We start from the raw sequence: 19901 nt of genomic DNA on the forward strand, positions 1-19901 counted from the left end.
CCTATCCACTCCACCCTCTCCTCCCTGACCTATCACCTTCATCCCCTCCCCCACTCACCTATTGTACTCTATACTACTATCTCCCCACCCCCACTCTCCTCTCAGGCTCTCTGCCTGTATTCCTGATGAAAGGCTTTTGCCCGAAATGTCGATTTTTACTGCTCCTGGGATGCTGCCTGAACTGTGCTTTTCCAGCACCACTCTAATCTAGACTCTGGTTCCCAGCATCTGCAGTCATTGTTTTTACCTATTTTCAAGTACCCCACAATCTCATCCTTAATAATACAGTTGTAGTTCGCTCTAACCTGACCACACCATATCCTAGATAAATTCTAGTCCCATTTGGCCCATATCCTCCTTAAACCATTCCTATTCATATACTCATCCAGATGTCTTTTAAATGTTGTAATTATACCAGTCTCCGCCACTTCCTCTGACAGCTCATTCCACACAAGCACCACCCTCTGTGTGAAAAAGTTATTCCTTAGGTCCCTTTTAAATTCTTTCTCTCTCACCTTAAACCTATGCCCTTTAGTTCTGAACTCACCCACCCTGGGGAAAAAAAGTCCCTTGGCTATTCACCCTATCAATGCCCCTCATGATTTGATAAATCTCTACAAGGTCACCCTCAGTCTCTGACACTGCCAGGAAAATAGCTCAAGTCTATTCAGCCTCTCCTTTGAAGTCAGACCCTCCAACCATGACGACAACCTTTTAAATCTGTTTGAACCCTTTCACATTTCACAGTGTCCTTCCTATAGCAGAGAGATCAGAATTGAACAGAGTATAGCAATAGTGGCATCACCAATGTCCTGGACAGCCACAACATGACCTCCCAATTCCTATACTCAATGCACTGACCAATAAAGGCAAGCATACCAAATACCTTCACTATCCTGTCTACCTGCGACTCCACTTTCAAGCAATTATGAATCTGCACTCCAGGGTCTCTTTGTTCAGCAACACTCCTCAGAACCTCACCATTAAGTGTATAAGCCCTGCCCTGAGTTGCCTTTCCATAATGCAGCACCTCACATTTTGGACTGTAAAATATTACCTAAGGACAGGCTAACTGGCCTGTAGCCTTAATAAAGCTTAAAAAGGTGTTTTAGATTGGCCATTATCCTGTCCTCTGGGACCTTCCCTGACTCCATTGATACCTGAAAGATCACCACAAATGCCTCTACAATCTCCTCAACTACCTCATTCAGAACTCTAGGGCTGTGTGATCTAGGTGATTTATCCACCTTCAGACCTTGCAGCTTCCCCAGCAATTTCTTCTTAGTGATAGATACTATGCTCACTTTTGCCCCAACATTCTTGAAGTTTTGGTATGCTGCTCGTGTCTCCAATGCGAGATCTATTGCAAAGTACTTATTAAGTTTCTCTGTCATTATTTATTTCCTATCACTGCTTCTCCAGCCTCATTTTCTAGTGGTCCAATGTCCACTCTTGTTTCTCTTACCTTTCATATATCTAAAAAACACTCTTGCAATCTTTTATATTACTAGCTAGCTTACTTCATAGTTCACCTGTTCCTGCCTTATTGCTTTCTTTGTTACCCTCTGCTGGTTTTTAGAGGCTTCCCAATCCTCTGGCTTCTCATTAGTCTTCAATGCATTGCATGTTTTTTCTTTTTGTTTTATGCTGTCCCTGACTTGCCTTGTCAGTCATGATCACCTCATCCTCCCCTTAGTGTGCTTCTTTCTTCGTGGCATCGCCCCCAGAAACTCCAGCCATTGGTGCTTCACCATCTTCTCTTCCAGCCTCCCCTTCCAATTGATTCTGGCCAACTCCTTCCTCATGCCATTGTAGTTACCTTTCCTCAATTTTAATTCAGTTACATCTGATTCCAGCTTCTCCCTCTCAATTCACAGGGTAAATTCTATCATCTTATAGTCACTACTCACTTGCAGGTTCCTTTATTTTAAGCTCCCTAATCAAGTCTATTTTCCCTGCACTTGCATCAAGCTGAAGTTTGTGATGCCACTCCCCCACTGATCTCAGTGTGGAACAGCCTCTTGGCTTATACCTTTTTTCACCTTCCACTCTCAGCGCATTCTGGAAAATTTATTTCTTGTAGTAAACCTTATCAAAAACATTTCTCCCCTTTGCACTGAATTCCCATTTTGATGCAAATTTCAAAAAGTATACTCACTTAGCCTTTGTCTCTCTCTGCTAAAGTCTCCGGCACACTGACCATGTGGTATAAGAATCCCCTTTCTTATATGGATCTGGCCAGAGACACTTTTTAGCTGTCATGATCAAAGGAATTCAGATGGTTGAATTCTTATTGGCACTAATAAAAGCTTAATACTGCCTTAGCCTTGTAATATGGAGAAAAAAAAAGGTGTGAAGTTTTGGCCTGAGTCCTTTGTACCTGTTGCTTTTAATATAGTCTTAAATTTGCAATGTTATATTTTTAAATGTTTGCTCTTGAATTTACTATCATTTGCAGCGTAGGAGTTTGAGGTGTGACCTTTATAGAAGTTAATAAAATCATGAAGGACATAGATAAGGTGAATAGCAAAGGCCTTTACCCCAGGTGGGGAATCAAAACTAAAGGGTATATTCATTGAATCCCTACAGTGTGGAAACAGGCCATTTGGTCCAAACGGTCCACACTGACTCCAAAAAGAGCATCCCACCCAGACTCAACTCCCTATTCTATAACTGTGCGCTTCCAATAGCAAATCCACCTCACCTACACATCCCTGATCACTACAGGCAATTTAGCAAGGCTAATCCATTTAACCTGTACATCTTTGGACTGTGGGAGGAAACCAGAGCACCTGGAGAAAACCCACATAGAGACACTGGGAGAATGTGCACACTCCACACAGACAGACAGTTGCCAAAGGCTAGAATTGAACCTGGGACCCCAGCACTGTGAACCAACAGTGCTAACCATTAAGCCACTGTCACCCCTTTTTAGGGGAAAGATTTAAAAGGGACCCAGGGCAACTTTTTCACAGATGATGTGTATATGGGATGAACTGCCAAAGGAAGTAGTAGATGCAGTTACAATTACAATATTCTAAAGAGTTATTTAGAGGGTATATGGGCCAAGCACCGGCAAATGGTGCCAATTTAGTTTGGGAAACCTGGTCAGTATGGATGAGTTGAACCGAAGGGTCTGTTTCCATGCTGTATGGCTTTATGACTGTATGAGCATTTGAGTTCCATGTAAATTGGATATTCAGAATGAGCTGTAATTGTATGCTCACATATCTCCAACCAATGTAACATTCCATAAAGACATCTTGCGTGTTCTGACTGCTGTTCAATGGTTTTGCTGATGCACAGGATTAAAGGAGGCATTGATGATGAACACGACAATAAACATTATTAAGCTTGCTGTAGCAAAAATTCTGAAAAGCATCAATGATAATTACTGCTCAGCTGCTACTTGATCTATACATAACAGGAGCATGTTCTTTGGTGATTTATGCTACTTGTAAGTGCTTATCGTTTCTGCCATCCACCAACTGGCAATTTAAATGACTGTGCCTGTTGGGTGATTTAATGGCTGACTAGTGAATAAAGCCTATCCTTTTGAATTAAAAGTTGCTTAATTCAAATGATATGATCATTGTTATTTCTGACACAATATTTTATATGGCTCAATTTTTTGAATAACAACTTTCTGATGAATGGTAAACACATTTTAATTCTCAGGAATAAGTTGAAGAAATAAGCTGAAGTCTGCTCTGATTATGTCAGTTATGTAATATAACGATGATCCTGAATTAGCACTGGGTCCTGGCAACGAATGCATCAACAGATTAATCAATTACATTAATCTGCAAGACAGCATTTTGTGTCACAGATTTTGTGTGAACTCGCTGGATATACATTTTTTGTTTAAGAAATCAATTCATTGATACGAAGCTAGGATCTGTGAAAGATCACAGATTTTTAAGGTCTATATAATCACCACATACCAGTGCTTGGTACAGAAAGATAATTTCAAAGCCGAATGGTATCTTGGCTCAAAAGTGAAATGTGTGCAAGGTAATCTCAAAAAGGATTACCAATATAGAGCATGACCAAATTTTCAATTAGTTATACGGTGGACAGTAATTTGCATGGTCACTTAGAGCTAAATGGAAATAACCTAGTCTTTAAAGACGACCGTTTACTCCCTCAGGTTGCATGAAATGATTTAAGTTAACCAAAAGTACGTTTGGGTAGAAAATATAGAAAAAGCGTCATAGATGGATAAGCAGGAGTAAGCCATATGGCCTTGGAGCCAGCTGTAAATTCAATTTAATCATGGCTTATCCCCAATCTCAAGAAGGCATAAAATGTAAAGGCCATTTGAGGCACAAGGGAGCTTGGCAAGGTTGGTGGGTATTTATTTTAATGTGAAGATTCTGACTAACAAAGCAGATGAGTTGAGGGCACAGATTAAAATGTGAGAAGATGATGTCTATGATTCTATAATATTGAGCTGGGTAAGTGGGGTAACATTTTGCAGACAGCGACCATAGTCTGTTAGATTCAAGATCGTAATAGAAAAGGACAAGGATATACCTAAATTCAGGTTCTATAATGGGGAAAGGCCAATTTACATATTTTTTGTAAATTTATGTAAGAGCTTTGGGTCACATTCAAGAAGAGATTAGGGCAAGTCCTATGTAGTCATGTTCCATTGAAGACCAAGGTGAGACCAGTGAATTTGATGAACCCTGGATATCAAGGTATGTACATTGATTTGATAAAGACAGAAAGGTGGGCTTATAGCAGCTACTGAGGGCTGAAAACAGCAGAAGCCCTTTAGGGGAAACATAAAAAACAAAATTTGGAGAACAAAAAAAGAGGCATGAAAGAACAAAATAAAGAAAAGTCCTAAGTAAGTTTAGAAATAAATCAAGGGTAAAACAATAACTATGGAAAGAGCAGGATCCTTTAAGAACCATTATGTAATTAGTGTGTGGAGCCAGAGGACGTAAGTGAGGTTCTGTATGAATACTGTGTGACAGTGTTCACTGGTGAAAGAGATGATCTGGGGGTAGAAATCAGGGAGAAGACCATGATGTACTGGAAAGAAATTTGCATAAATAGAGAAGAGGTTTTGAATGCCAGCTCAAGAGTGTATCAATCTCCAGGGCTGGATGCATTGTATCCCAGGCTGTTGAATGACGCAAGGGCAGAAATAGCCAGAGCACTGGGAATAATTTTCAGTTCCTCTTTGGTCACAGGAGAGATGCCAAAGGACAGGAGGATAGCCAATGTGGTACGTTTATCGAAGAAAGAAGCAAAGGATAAACCAGGAAACTACAGGTTAGCCAGTCTAACCTCAATGGAGAAGGAACTATTGGAAGCAATTCTGAGGGACAGAATTAATCAGTACTTGGAGAGGCAGGGATTAATCAGGAACAAACAGTGCGGTTTTGATAAAGGTTGACCAACTTGGTTGAATTTGTCAAACATATGACCAGGTGTGTAGATGAGGGCAATGCTTGGACTATTTAGACTTCAGCAAGGCTTTTGATAAGATCCTGCATTGACTAATAGTCAAGCTAAGAACCCATGGGATCCAAGAAGATTTGGTTCATTGGATCCAGTATTGGCTGAGTGACAGCAATGAGAGGGTGATGCTCGACCGTGTTCACTGGGGTTCCGCAGCATCACTGTTGGAGCATTTGCTGTTTGTGGTATATATAAATAATTTAGATCAATAAGTTTGCAGCCAATATGGAAATTGGTTAAATAGTGAGGAGGATTGCCTTCAATTACAGGAGGATATAGACAGACTAGTCTGATGGGCTGATCAGTGGCAAATGGAATTTAGTTTGGATAAGCGTGAGGTGATACACTTAGGTAGCACAGACACGACAAGGGAATACATAATCAACAGTAGTAACCTGAGAAACAGAGGATCTTGGTGTGCATGTCCACTGGCCCCTTTATGTTGTGGTATTGGTAGATAAAGTGACTAAGCAGGTGTATGAGATAAATGGTAAAATCACCATTGTTTTATCAAACCAGATGGCTGCTCTGTCATTAGAACGTTATGACAGGTGGTAGTTTTACCAGAGTGTCACCAAGCCACCGGTGAGGGGAGAAGTTGAGAAAGAAAGTTCTTCATGGTAATCTCAGCTGGAATTGAAACCATGCTTTTGGTGGAATTATATACTACAAACCAGTAACCCAGCCAACTGAGCTAACCAACCCTTGTTGGTTAATGGGATACTAGACTAAGATGTAGTGTTTCAGAGCAAGGAGGTAAATTCTGGAACCATGTAAAAATTTGGTTAGGCCATAATGAGAATATTGTATGCAGTTCTGGAATTCACATTATAGGAAGAATATTATCAAATTAGAAACGCTGCAGAAAATATTTATCAGATTGTTGCTGGGAATGAAGTATTAGACTTTTAAAAATACACAGGGACTGTTTTCACTGGAGCAAAGGAGGTTGAGGGTGACCTTATTGAGGTTCATAAAATTGAGGGGCATAAATAACGTGAATAGCAAGGGTCTTTTCCCTAGAGTGGGGAAATTTCAAAACTAGGGGGCATATTTTTGAAGTGAGAGGAGAAAACTTTTATAAAGAGTGGTTCATGTGTGGAATGAAGCCAGAAGAATTGGTGGATGTAGTTACAGTTAAAGCATTTAAGAGACATTTGGGTCGGTACATGAATAGGCAAGGTTTGGAGGGATATGGGCCAATCACATGCAAGTGGAGCTAGTTTGGTTTGGGAACATTGGTGTGGATTTCCACACTGTATGACACTGTGAAGAGTTTTAGTAATGAAGAGACATTGGATAAGCAGGTGTTGTCTTCCTTGCAGTGGAAGAGATTGAGCAGGGAAATGATTGAGGTGTATAAAACTGAGGGGCATAGACAGAGTGGACAGGAAGGAACTTACTCCTTCGTAGAGAAAATGATGGATCATGACTTGGGTCATTGAATTAATGGAAGCAGCCAGGAGGTTTACAGGAGGTGAGGAATTTTTTTTTACTTGGAGATTGGTGAGAAGCTGAAACTCTCTGCCCGTCAGAATATGGAGATAGAAATCCTCATAATATTTAAGAAGTATTTAGATGTACATTTGTGATGCCAAGCCATAGAAAGTGACATGCCAAATGCTGGAAAGTGGATGAGAATAGGTAGTTGTTTTCAATTGGCACAGACCTCTGTTACTCAATGTCATATTCCTGCTTTCTCTCCATCCCCCTTGATGCTTTTAAAATCTAAAAAGATATGTTTCTCTAATTCATTCAGTGAATATCTCCACAGTCTTCTATGATAGAGAATTCCACAGATGCATACCCTTTGATTGAAAAAGCAGTTCCACATCTCAGTCCAAAATGGCTGACTCCACATCCAAAGAGTTTTGAAGCAAGTGGATAGCAGAACTTTAAGTTCATTATTTTATACATGATACAAAAATTAGCAGGTGTCATAAAATACTGTGTTTTACACTATTTTCTTTCTTTCCACAGGGGAGCTACCCGATCTGGGAAGATTTTATTAACAAAGCAGGTAAACTGCAGTCCCAACTCAGGTAAGCCAACATTAAAAAAAAAAACTTCTGGACTAATAGTTAGAAACTGGTAATTTGATGGTGTAAGTTCTGATTTGAATTCAAAGACACTTGAGGGGATAAAGGGAAATTTGCCCAATAAAATGTTTTTTAAAAAACTGTTTAGAATTCTGATGCTACCAGTCGATCCTTTAAGACCTTCATGTTGTCAAAATACAGCCTGTCAAGTTACTAGCCTTGAATTTGCTAGATTCTGAGTGTTGTGTGGCTCAAACCTGCAGTATGGATGATGCTCTAAAAAGCTGAAGATGCAAATCGCAGTCATGAAGACTGATTTTTTATTTTCTTGAAATTGTGGTGAGCTACATAAAATTGATTAGAATATAACAAGCACCATGGCATAAAAACCCTTCTGAATATATTTAATAAAGGAAAAACTACTATAATTTTTCATTGTTTAAATTATTTTTATGTAATTGAAATATAGGGGCTTTGTAATTTACTTTAACTGCTACTTTAAATTTGAATAAAGTAGTGGTTGGCTAGCTCAGTTGGCTGGATGGCTGGTTTGTGGTGTAGAGTGATGCTAACAGCATTGGTTCACTTCCTGTACTTACTGAGGTTACCATGAAGTCCTGTCTTTCTCAACTTCTCCCATCACCTGAGGAGTGGAGACCCTCAGGTTTAATCACCACCAGTTGTCTCACTCACTAATGAGACAGCAGCCGAATGGTCTGGTAGGATTATGGCAACTTTACCTTTACCTAAATTTGAATAACACAAAATTAAGGTTTATTTCTACCAATATTTGCAAGTTCTTTTTAAAAAAATAGGCATTGTTGAATGCTGCAGAACTGAAATTAATTCAGTTCCTTTTGTTTCCTCATTATTGTTTAATATCTATTCCTTCAAAAGTGCTTGTTTGATTGAAGACAGTTATGGTTTAATATCTGTCCATTCACCTGCATTACCAATGTTTTCCATCAAATCTGAATTGCATCAATCAAAGTCTTGCTGAACAGGTTGTCTGTTCTCTAAACAAAATAAGTTTGGATACTGTTGATTAAATTTGTAGTGGACCTGAACCCGCTGAAAATCATATTAAATTGCCTGTTCCGTTATACAACTGCAATAGTAAATGTGCAATGTATAGAAGTTGGAAACGTTCAAACTGCTGAATAAAATGTTTAACTCCTTGTAGATTCTGTTAATACACAGCTTGGAACAATGCAGAATGGAGTGTTTGATGCTGACACTTGATAACAAAGACTAGGAAAAGTTAACTCTGTTTCTTCATTTATTCAACTCCATATGAATATAAAATTACTGTCACACCAATGATAAAATATTAAGTGTGTTGAGATTGCATCAGGATTTTCAGAACACTGTTGCATCCCTGAAATATAATAATTTTTGATTTTGTTTTTGTGCAGTCTTTTTTTTCCACTCCTTTACAAGCAGCATTATACAGATGTAATTGACATACACTTTCAATAAAGGACTATCTAAAGCAGTGAGCTTTGTGGCTTTAAACATATTCTGGATGCTTTCTGGATATTTTGCAGGTACCATGGCTAAAATTGCAAGATTTTCCTGTAAAAGTAGAAAGTAAAGTATTCAAGCTTACTTATTTTACCTATATTTCAGGTGCCCAGTAGATCACTTCAAATGTTTTACAGTGCATCATTTGGGATTAAAGGTCTGCCAGGCAAAATGGATAAACTGATCCTTGCAACAGTTAATGCTCCTCCCTTTCAAAAAGTTAAGGTTGGTTATTGTGTGTAGGGGATGAAGGGAATGTATTTCCAGTCAGGGAAAATGTATTCTTAGTTTGAAGAGGAGGATGGCAGAAGAGGCTGCCTTCCTCTTCTGAATCCCAATTCTTACTAAACTGCAGAATTTCATGTGGGAAATTAAGCTGGATGGATAGACCTTGTTTGGTTGGAAATATGTGGAATAAGGAGGTGAGACTGCATTCCTCCTCTTAGGGATTCTCACTGTCCACAATTTTGAAGCAACCTGCTTGAGAATATGAGAACGCTTGACCCAAACTGCTCTTTGCTCAATTCTATTAATTTTGTGATTTCTAAGTTTTTCTAGGCCAATAAAACATTGTACATATCGTGCTTAAAGACTTCCACTATCAGGAAGGGAAAGTTCAAACCTTAACGTTACACTTGGAACAAAAGGGTGAAGGACATGGGCTCAAATTCCTACCTGTATACTATATACCCATCTCTTTTTAGATGGCTCTTGGAGTATAGGAACAGGAGTAGACCATTTAGTCCTTTGAACCTGCTGCACCATTCAATATGATCATGGCTGATCATCGAGCTCAGTATCCTGTTCCTGTCTTTTCCCTTTTGTCCAAATAACTATATCTTACTCCTCTTTGAATGTTTTCAATGTTTTGGTCTGACCAGTTTCCTGTGACAGAGAATTTCACAGAATCTGTACTATCTGGTGAAGAAATTCCTCTTCATTACTGTCAGAAAATACCTACCCTTTCTCCTTAGACTGTGAACCCCCTTCCCCCACAATGAGAAATATGTCTTGGCTCTTGCTTGAAGCAATTAAGGCAACCTATTTAACAAATTCACTATTATCTGGAAAAATATATATAATTCGTGTAATCCATAATTCCCTGGTCATCAAGATCATTCTTCCCATATCTATTCTGTCTAATCCTATTAGAATATTTCTATGAGATATTCCCTCATTCTTCTAAACTCTAGTGAACATTGCCCTCCTCAACGACTCTAATCAATCCAGTTTCCATCTGTCCTGCCTTCCCAGGAATTAGTCTGGTAGACCTTCTTTGAACTCCTTCCATAACCGGAATATCATAAAAGTATGTCTTTTATCTTGTCTCTTTCATGAACAGATGGATTCACGAAGTGTGAATGGACCCAAAGCATGGACACTCAGGTTCAACACATGACGAGTTGTACTTAAAATGAATAAAATCATTGCCCATCGAGAAGCAAATTTTCAGTTCCTTGCTCCAGTGTCTGCTAGTGTCTTAAATTGGTTCTGAAGGAAGTTTAATCACTTTTACAAATAGATTTCAATCCGAACACGAGTGTGTAAGCTGCTTCTACCAAGTATGCCAATTTGTGACACAATTGCTGCTATTTCCAGCATCCTACGCTATTTAGGGAGGAGATGTCTGCACCATTTGGTCAGCAGTAGTGTCTTGGTTTGCGAAGCAATTAACATGGTCATATGGATGTGCCTTCATCTTAAATTCACAACTGTTAAATACTTGCACAAGTTTTCGAATTGCAAAGGCTTGAAATGCTTAATTGAGAGCATGTATCAAGAGCACAAATTTTTCCCCTTATTATGCAGTACTTTAGGTATTCTAAAGAGTTTACAGATCTTATTCTTCAGTTTTGGTTAACTATTTCAGTTGAATGGAAATAACTGAATCAGGAACTCTTCATCCTCCTTTTGGCAAGGATTCAGTTAGAGAACACTGGCGAGAATTTGGAAGAACACATGGAAACTGCAAAAAGAATCACCTAATGTTTGGATTTTACTCTGTTTAAATGAATCTCAGAACAGTTTAATTCTGTTTTCGTGTATAGTTAACACGTAAAGGAATCTATTTGTTTACACTCATTTCTGTTAGTATTAGGCACATAACTGATTTTTGACATTCAGATAGGTTAGTGAAAAATCAAAGTTTGAATAGTTATTTGTATCTTAAATGCTTTTATTTCAGGAAATAACCATATTGAAATTTAATCTACCACCTTGAAAGTCTCCTGCGAAAAATAAATATTGACTTGTTGCATTGGTGGTTAGCAATGCTGCCTCACAGCGCCAGGGATCTGGGTTCGATTCCAGCTTCTAGCAACTGTTTGTTTGAAGTTTGCACATTCTCCCTGTGTCGATGTGGGTTTCCTCCCGGTGGTCTGGTTTCCTCCCACAATCCAAAGATGTGCAGGTTAGGTGAATTGGCTGAATTGCCCATTGTGTTCAGGGATATGTAGGTAATCTGGGGTAAATGTTGAGTAGTAGGGGAATGAATCTGGGTGGGTTACTCTTCGGAGGGTGTGGACTTGTTGGGCTGAAGAGCCTGTTTTCATACTGTAGGGATTCTTAAAAAAATTGACAGGTTAAGATCTATTAGCCAATTTGCCTGCCCCAAATAATGGTTACATTGCATTACTTTTGAATAAAGTGGATAATCTCCTGGGAGGATTGAGAAAATGGCTGAGAAATTCAGACCACCTAAGAAAAGAAATTTGGAAAGTTTCTATCTGATTCTTTATATGATTGAAATAAATCCTGAGGATGACTCTATTTCTGATTAATTGTTATCCACTTTCATGTTGCTATAAGAAGTGATTTCTGCCTCAATCAGAAATGTGTCTTGGCTCTTGTTTGAAGCAATTAAATGATTTTCCTTTCGTCTTATGAATAGGCAACCTATTTAACAATTCCACTATTATCTGGGAAAATATATAATTCATGTAATTGTTACAATCCTAGGTGACATTAATACCGGACAAGTCAGATCTCACAATGAAACCTGACTTGTTAGATCTTAACTGTGGAAGCCAGTATACCAATAAAGGAACAAGCTGAACTATATTGCACTAGTCAAACAAATTGGAAAAACTTCATTAGAAACACTAGAAAAAGATTCAAATTTACAGTTCCTTTTTGCTCAGCAATATTTTTACAAACACCCAGGTATCCTAAGATACCTAAAACAAACTGTAAACTAAACTCAGTATTTCATTAATGTTAGAGCTAATACAAATTCCCTAACCTCCATTTCTAGCAATTGTTTTTGCCAGATTTATTCTGAAATAGTTGAACAGTCTCCACACTCTAACATACCCACGTGCACACTGACTTTCTGGAGGGCTCTGTCACTGTATGTCACTGGATCTCTGTCACTAAGCAACAACATTTTTTTCTCTAGATTTTTAATGTAGTGAAATACTCACCCCCAGTTTTTCACTTCAACGTTGTAAGATCTCAAATAAATGTAAATGCCAGTAAGTGCAAAGGCCTCCAGACTCTTTAGCACCAAGCTCTCAAGAACTCTGAAGCCACTAAAAAAATTATAAATTAAACTTGTATAATGTTCTTAACAGAATTCTTGGTAAGCATAGTCAAGAAGTAGAGCTTAGTTAGTAGTATATATATCTTTTGATCTTTTCTAGTTAGAAGTGCAGCTAGAGTAAGTTTGAGAGCATTTCACTCTCGTTGGAGCAATCTGATGAGTCTCCTGTAAGCAAAATCTTACATAGGTTAAAGTCCCACCAATTTCAGAGGTGTGTGATAGATAATTTATTCACCTCAGTTCTTAATCTTATTTTTGAGCAAACGCATCACTTTTTTTCCCCTGTAGGATTTATACTTGGAACAATACACATCATTATTATTTACAATTTATGAGGCAGCTGTTTGAACCAATTTTTATGTTTTGGTGACAAGTTTTAATTTGAACTTTCAGTTTAGGATGATCAATTATGTATGACTGAGTGGTATGGATTATATGGGAAATAGTGCAGAAATTCTTAAAAGATAGATCTTCCAGGTTGCTTTCCGATTGAAGACATTACTAACATGAACAGAAATACTTAGACATTGAACTGCAAACCAAGGAGTGGATATTACATGTAACAGCAATGAGCTTCCAGCATTTCTCATACTGGCAACTCTCTTTTAAAGCAAGATTAGATGGATTACTCTTCAGAACTGATTTGAAGAATTTGATGAGGTAGATGCTATGTCATTATGGTGCTTCCACCATTTCTTTTGATGGATTTTATCATTCTCTGTATCCCAGCAGTAAAGAGGAAAATCCAACCTGTAGTGCCTAATATGATATAGAACTTTCATTTAAAAGTAAACAGAATAGAATTAATAAATTAGTGTTCATAGTTTTTATTTCTGTTTCAGGACAACAGTGATGGCTGCTGCTGCCTTTTTGGATGCATTTCAGAAAGTGGCAGACATGGCTACGAACACACGTGGTAAGCAATTCTCTGTTTAGTAGCTCGTCACAGATTTTAACTGGATGTCTTGCTTTCCAGCTAGGTTCCTTTTGTGTAATACTTTCATTGTTTAATGCATTAATTTAGTTGTTGGGTATTGCCAAATATCAACCTTTAAATTATAAAGTTAAAGGGGCATCTAATATAACAATTTAATATTCTGCTTTTCATGTGTAATTACTTTCTGCTTTACTTGACTACTCAATTATAGTGTGAATTATTTTCTCATTTATAGAATAACTGTGGTGTGCTTCAGAATATCATTAAAAAAAGATAAATTATACTATTAAAATAAAATTACACATGCTTGAAATATTTTGTGGGTCTGGCAGCATCTGAGGAAGAAAGTGAATGTTTCTAGAAGAATAAGGCTCTTTTAGAACTGAAGGAAGGCAAAATATCATAGGTTTTCTGTTGTTGGATATGTGTACAGGCAAGGAAGAATGAAGGAAATGTGTGGAGATAAAATTGAGAACAGGAGAGGTTAAATATCAAACATAACCTAAAGCAAAGGGAATGGTAATGATTGTAGTAAAGGAGCAAAGATTTGACTGGAGTGAGAATGAAGGGCACAATAATGGAGAAGTCTTGACTGGCAGCAAAAATGTGAACAGTAAGGTTCAGACCAGCACATAGCAGTAAAACAGAATCAAAATGGGGGTCAAACAGATCTGAAATTATTGACCTCAATTTGATTCAGAAAACTGTGATGTAAAATGTCCTTCAAAATCAGTTTATTCTCAGACATAAAACTTTTAATTTTGTACATAATAATAGATATTTAGCCAAATTTATTTTATATTCTTTCCTGTTTTCTTCTGAATTGAAAAGCTCATTAGATAAGCACCTGCAGTCAATGATATTAGCGTTGGAATAGTCTTGGCATAATCCTTTTGTGTTGGTGTAGAAAATGATTGCGATTAATGCTGTTATTAGAAGGGAAATGATGGTATTTGTTTATACTAACAATTATGTGGGCTGACTCTTAGACCAGTGTGCCGTTTTCATTTTTTCTAGGAGCACAGGATATTTAAATTTCTATCTGGACTTCAACTACAGAACCAAACAAAAATTCAACATGGTAGTTGCTACTTTCTTTAAAAATGTAAAAATATTAATTTTGTAGCAAAAATAACGTTGAAATTATGTGGATCTACATGGAAAAAGGTGTTTATGTTGAAATACATTTGTTTGCTCATGACACAAATCAATGAATGATCTTGTTTGAGCTTTTCTCAAAGTGCCATCTGTCATAGCAGTAAATGTCCAATAAATTGCATTAATTTAATTCAATGTTTAAGAAGTGACTGTACTGACCACAGCCACTGTTCGCCCTGTTAGTGTCCCAATTATAGTACTAAAGACCATGTATTAGCTTGTCGCTCTCCAGACAAACTTGCAGTTATCAGAGTTATCATATTGGTATTTATTAAGTGTGGAGAATAGTTATGTCCCATCCTCAAAAGACAGGATTAATGTAAACCAGCTAAATTATCATGCCACCAGCTCTAATTTAATCAGTAGAGTGTTGGAGTTGTTATAATGACGTCAAACACCATCTACACTCCAATACCTGCTTATTGGTACTCAGTTTTAGTTATGCCAGTATCAGTTGACTCCTGGTCTTAGCATAGACTTGATCTATTCAAGGATGCAAGCCCTCAATGCCTGATGAGGGGAGTTGGACTTAATATCAAGGTAACTTTCGACTCATTAAAATACCATGGGGTCCTAATGAAACTTGGATCATTGGGTGTCAGGGAAAATACTTTTCATTGCCAGCATCTTATGTGACACAAATAAAAGTGATTATAATTGTGACACTATTTGTTGGAGGCCCAGAATAACATGGCAGAGGTTTCCCAGAGGTTTATTCTCTTTCAGCTGCTTTATTAGTACTCTGGAGTGGAGCAATTTGCTGATACTTTGACAGTGTTCAGCTTCATTCAGAACCCCTCAATAATAAAGCAGCCTGTGTTAACTTACAAGACAACATAATATCATTATTTGAACCATTTTACAGTTCCATCGCAAGAGTCTGGCAGTCACAGTAAGGTACAAACTTCAATAACCAAGTCCTCCCCATCAGCATTTTGGGAATCACTAATGTTCGGAAGCTTAACTCAACCAGCTCTGTCAACAGTGTGACTACAAAGCAGAAAATAGACTGGATACTTTTAAAAAGAATGGCTCACCAGGTATTTGAAGATTAGATTGGAACAGGAGTAGACTATACCGTCAAGTTTACTCAGTCATTCAATATTAGTGTTCTTATCTTGGACTTTGACTTTACTGCCTGCTCTTTATATCCCTTAAATGCCTAAAAGGCATAAAATCTGCTCATATCCCAACTTTAAATATAATCAACAATGGAGCATCTGCAAACCTCTAAGATATGACTCTATAAAGGGCTATGAACCTTCAGAGAGGAAATAATATTGTTCCTCGGGCAAGAGCCCCCAGTTGTTTTATACTGCTTGATGAGGAGGGACGAACTGGTTCTACTTCTTTACTCGCCATTCTTTTCATTGATCACAGCAAGATTAATTTAAAAATAAGCCCTTCCTAGTGGATATGACTTCCCAACCTAAATATATTTATATTTTAAAAAGACTCAATGTAAACCAGGCTTTCTTCAGTGAAAGAAAGAATATAAATTTTGCTACTACAATGTGAGAAAAGATAATAAAACATGAGACACACACACAGGTTACATATGAAAGGTGAGCCCAGAAAGTAAAGGTTTAAAAAAAAATCAGTCTTTGACTTCTCTGTTATGAATAGATTGTGAAACATTGTGGTCATTCAGGTGGATGATTCCAGTAGCACTGACTTTGGCAGTTATTTGAAATGTCTTGGTTTTGCAATTATCTGAAAGGAGATTGTCCATTTTCCTTTAACAGAGTGGCTTTGCTGATGACTTGTGTTTAGCAATCAGAGAGAATTTTTCTTTCAACTGCATCTGTAGAGATATTTAGTGTAAGTTCTCAGCTGTGTGTGTTCACAGCACATATCTGCACTGTGCATCTCAAGTGACAAGTTAGCACACGAGCATACCAACACTTCAGCATGACAGGTTAGGGTTTCAGTTAGTTTTTAAACAGTATCTCTTGTGTATTTTTGGAAGGGTAAAATACAAATATGTTTTTCACTTGGAACTGTCTCTTTTTCAACCTGTAGTCTGGTATACAACCCGCAGGAGATCACAGTTCAGTTTTTTGGCATCTCTCTTTTTGAAGTGTTGCTGTCTGAAGTTCCAAAGACATTCTTCAGGTGGAACCCTTCAGACTTTCTCTCTGTGCTCTATAATGCACACTGATTTTAGACAGTCATTATAATTTCATTCTCAACCATCTTTCTGAAAAAGAATTGTACTTAAATGAGAAATATATCCGTTACCATGATACTATATGGCTTTTGTCCCGGAGAAATAATTGTTTTATGACTGATCATAATTAAACATAATACAATTTTTTTTCTCTGACTGAAGTCAGTAATTAATTATTGAAAAAAAAATTCAGTCCTATCGCAAGCTACCTTTGGGTTTCTTGTGCAAGCACACTTGTCTCCTTGAACATTAGCACTTACAAGTGTCGTGCTTTTGTAAAATAAAATCTGCTTTTATTTTGACAGCCAAAGAACCTCCGATTTCCTCATGTGATATACTTGTTACCCACTTGTTACCCACTCACCTAAAACTGTTCACATCTCTTTGTTGCCTCTGTCCTCCTCTCAACTAACACTTCCACGAACACTTTTGTCTCCAACTTAGGTACATTGCCTTTTCTCTGTCTAAATCATTAATAAGGTTTGAAATAGCTGAAGCCCCAGCACTGCTCTTGCAACACTTTTCAATAACCATAGTCTATCAACTTGCCAATGTCCCTTTCATACATACTCTTTATTTGCCGTTCATTAACCAATCCTCCTTCATGTTAGTATATTACCTTCGATTCTATGAGCCCTTGCCAATTGACCATTTCTAATGCCTTTTGAAAATCCCAGGTATATGATATGTACTATGCACCTTATCAATTACTATTTCTCTTGCATAATCCCCTGTTGATTTTGATCATGCTGTGATTTTCTAAATGCATTATTAAGACTTCCTTAGTAATATATTTCAGCATTTTCCAGTGACTGACGTCAGGCTAACTGGCCTATTTTCTATCAGCTTATTTTCATGATTAATGATGTAGTCTTTGCTACTTTTCAATTCATTTGGGACCATGCCAGAATCTAAGGAAGTCTAGAAAATCCTGGCCAGAGGATTCTCTCCCACTTTCTTTATTCAAGTGTAAGCTGATGGTCCTGACAGTTTATCAGATTTTACTCACCTAAATTTTTATAGTAATATTTTCTGTGTAGGATAATTTTCTTGATTTCCTCATATTTTAGCAACTATGTTAACCTCCATTTCTGAAATCTGAGTTTTATTTGTTCAGTGTCTGCCATTTCCTAATACCTCGTAATAACTTCTCCTGCTTTTGTTTCAAAGGGACCAACATTTGCTTTAGTTACCCCTTTCCTTTTCATATGCTTGTAAAAAGCTCTTGCAGACTGAATTTGTATTCCTTATTAGTTTGCTGTTGCATTTTATTAGACTTTTGATGGCCCTTCAAGTTTCATTCTTAATACTCAGGCTTGCTGCTATTCTTAGAAACCTTTATAAGCCTCTTCTTTAAAGCTAATACTGTGCTTAATTTCCACAGTAAGCCACAGATGGATCTTTGAGCTGAGATTTTGTGTCCCAATGGAATATATTTTTGGTGAATATTTTGAATAATTTCTTTAATTGTTTTCCCTACTGTTAATTCATAGTCATATCTATTAATCTGTTTAATCAGTCAAACATAACTAGTTCTCTCCTCGAACCCATGTAACTGGATTTGTTTAAGATGCTTGTTTATGATCGAAATATGTTGCTTTCAATCTCAACATTAATTCAATTGCATCATGATGACCAATTCCCGATGGAATGTTTACAGTGAGATTACTCATTAACTTTGCCTCATTACACAAGACTAGATATTAAAAAGCTTTATCTCTATTTGAGTCCACACGGTATTGCTTCATGCAACTGTCACAGAAGTATTTTACATTTTGCTTCAAGACCATCTTTCCCAGTTTTACTGTTTATCTGAAAATGAAAGTACCCCAATCATTTTTAGATTATCACCGTTTTTGCACATTCTATAAGGCTGTGTTCGACAGTATGATCATTTGGGGGGGGAGGAAGGTGTCCATAACTGAATCCCATCAGGTGTTCTCTAAACTTTGCTGCTTCTAATGTCTACCTACACTGATTCTATTTAATGATCTTTTCGGTCAGTATCTTTCCTCACTGATTTACCTTTTGTCATTGTTTACCATCGTGGTTACACCAGCTCAAGATGCTTGTCTCTGTTTGACTTGTCTTTGGCTGGTTGTGTAGTCCCACTCTAGATGAGTGCAGCTGCAACACCTTTTACATCACACATGATAAAACAGTTTGCTTCTTTGGCTTTCAATGTAGTATTCCCAGAATACACTGCTATAATTCACCAAGCTATATTTAGCACATTCCTTGTGACCTTTACCACTGAGGTCTAGAAATAATGTCATAAGAACACTGCCAGCTGCAATGTCCTAATCAAATGTGCACCATCCTAGTGTGGACATTTATTGCTGTTCCATGACTGGTACTGGGTCATGTTTCTGGAATTTTTTTATCAAGCTCCATCATTATAATGACTACAACCAGATTAGAAGGGCGTCCGTTAGCACCTTAAGCAAATTTGAGAGGAATAGTGAATTGGCTTTACCTGCTTCACTTAACTTGGAGAGCAAATTATTTTTGTTGAATGGGCACTTGCGTTTAGATCTTGATTATAGCTTGTCTATTGATAATGAGGGCAGGTACAGAGGGATCTGGGTGTTTAAAGAATATAAACCATTGAAGGATAGATTGAGAAGATGGTCAGTAATGCATATGTCATTCTGGGCTTTATCAGTAGAGTCCAGCATAGATATAGAAGCAAGGACTTTTTTAGTGAGTTTTGAGAAGATTTGTAACTCATTTCTCAGCAGATTTCTCAGCAACAAACCAAAACAAGTAGACTAAACACATCCAGAAACCCTAGCCACTCTCCCCTACATCAAAGACATCTCACAAATGACTGCCAAACTACTCAGACCCCTTGGCATCATGGTAGCCCACAAACCCCCCGTGCAAGACTGTAACAAACACTATATTGGACAAGCAGGCAGAAAACTAGCCACCAGAAAACATGAACATCAACGAGCTACAAAACAACATGACCCTCTCTCACTAATATCCTTACACACAGATGAGGAAGGACCCCATTTCGACTGGGACTACACATCCAGCCTAAGACAAGTCAAA

At 37.6% G+C, this 19901-nt stretch overlaps 1 protein-coding gene across 16 annotated transcripts in view; it reads left to right on the forward strand.

The window, feature by feature from the left end:
* Positions 1 to 19901, forward strand: part of LOC122549183 (protein MTSS 1-like) — a 188343-nt gene that overhangs the window by 17597 nt on the left and 150845 nt on the right. For all 16 annotated transcript variants that reach the window (XM_043688552.1, XM_043688551.1, XM_043688559.1 and 13 more), the window contains exons 2-3: positions 7456 to 7517; positions 13422 to 13495. In XM_043688552.1, the coding sequence (XP_043544487.1) occupies positions 7456 to 7517; positions 13422 to 13495 (136 nt within the window). The remainder of the gene's footprint in view (positions 1 to 7455; positions 7518 to 13421; positions 13496 to 19901) is intronic.

Source organism: Chiloscyllium plagiosum, chromosome 4, assembly GCF_004010195.1.
Source record: "Chiloscyllium plagiosum isolate BGI_BamShark_2017 chromosome 4, ASM401019v2, whole genome shotgun sequence".
Lineage (NCBI taxonomy): Eukaryota > Metazoa > Chordata > Chondrichthyes > Orectolobiformes > Hemiscylliidae > Chiloscyllium > Chiloscyllium plagiosum.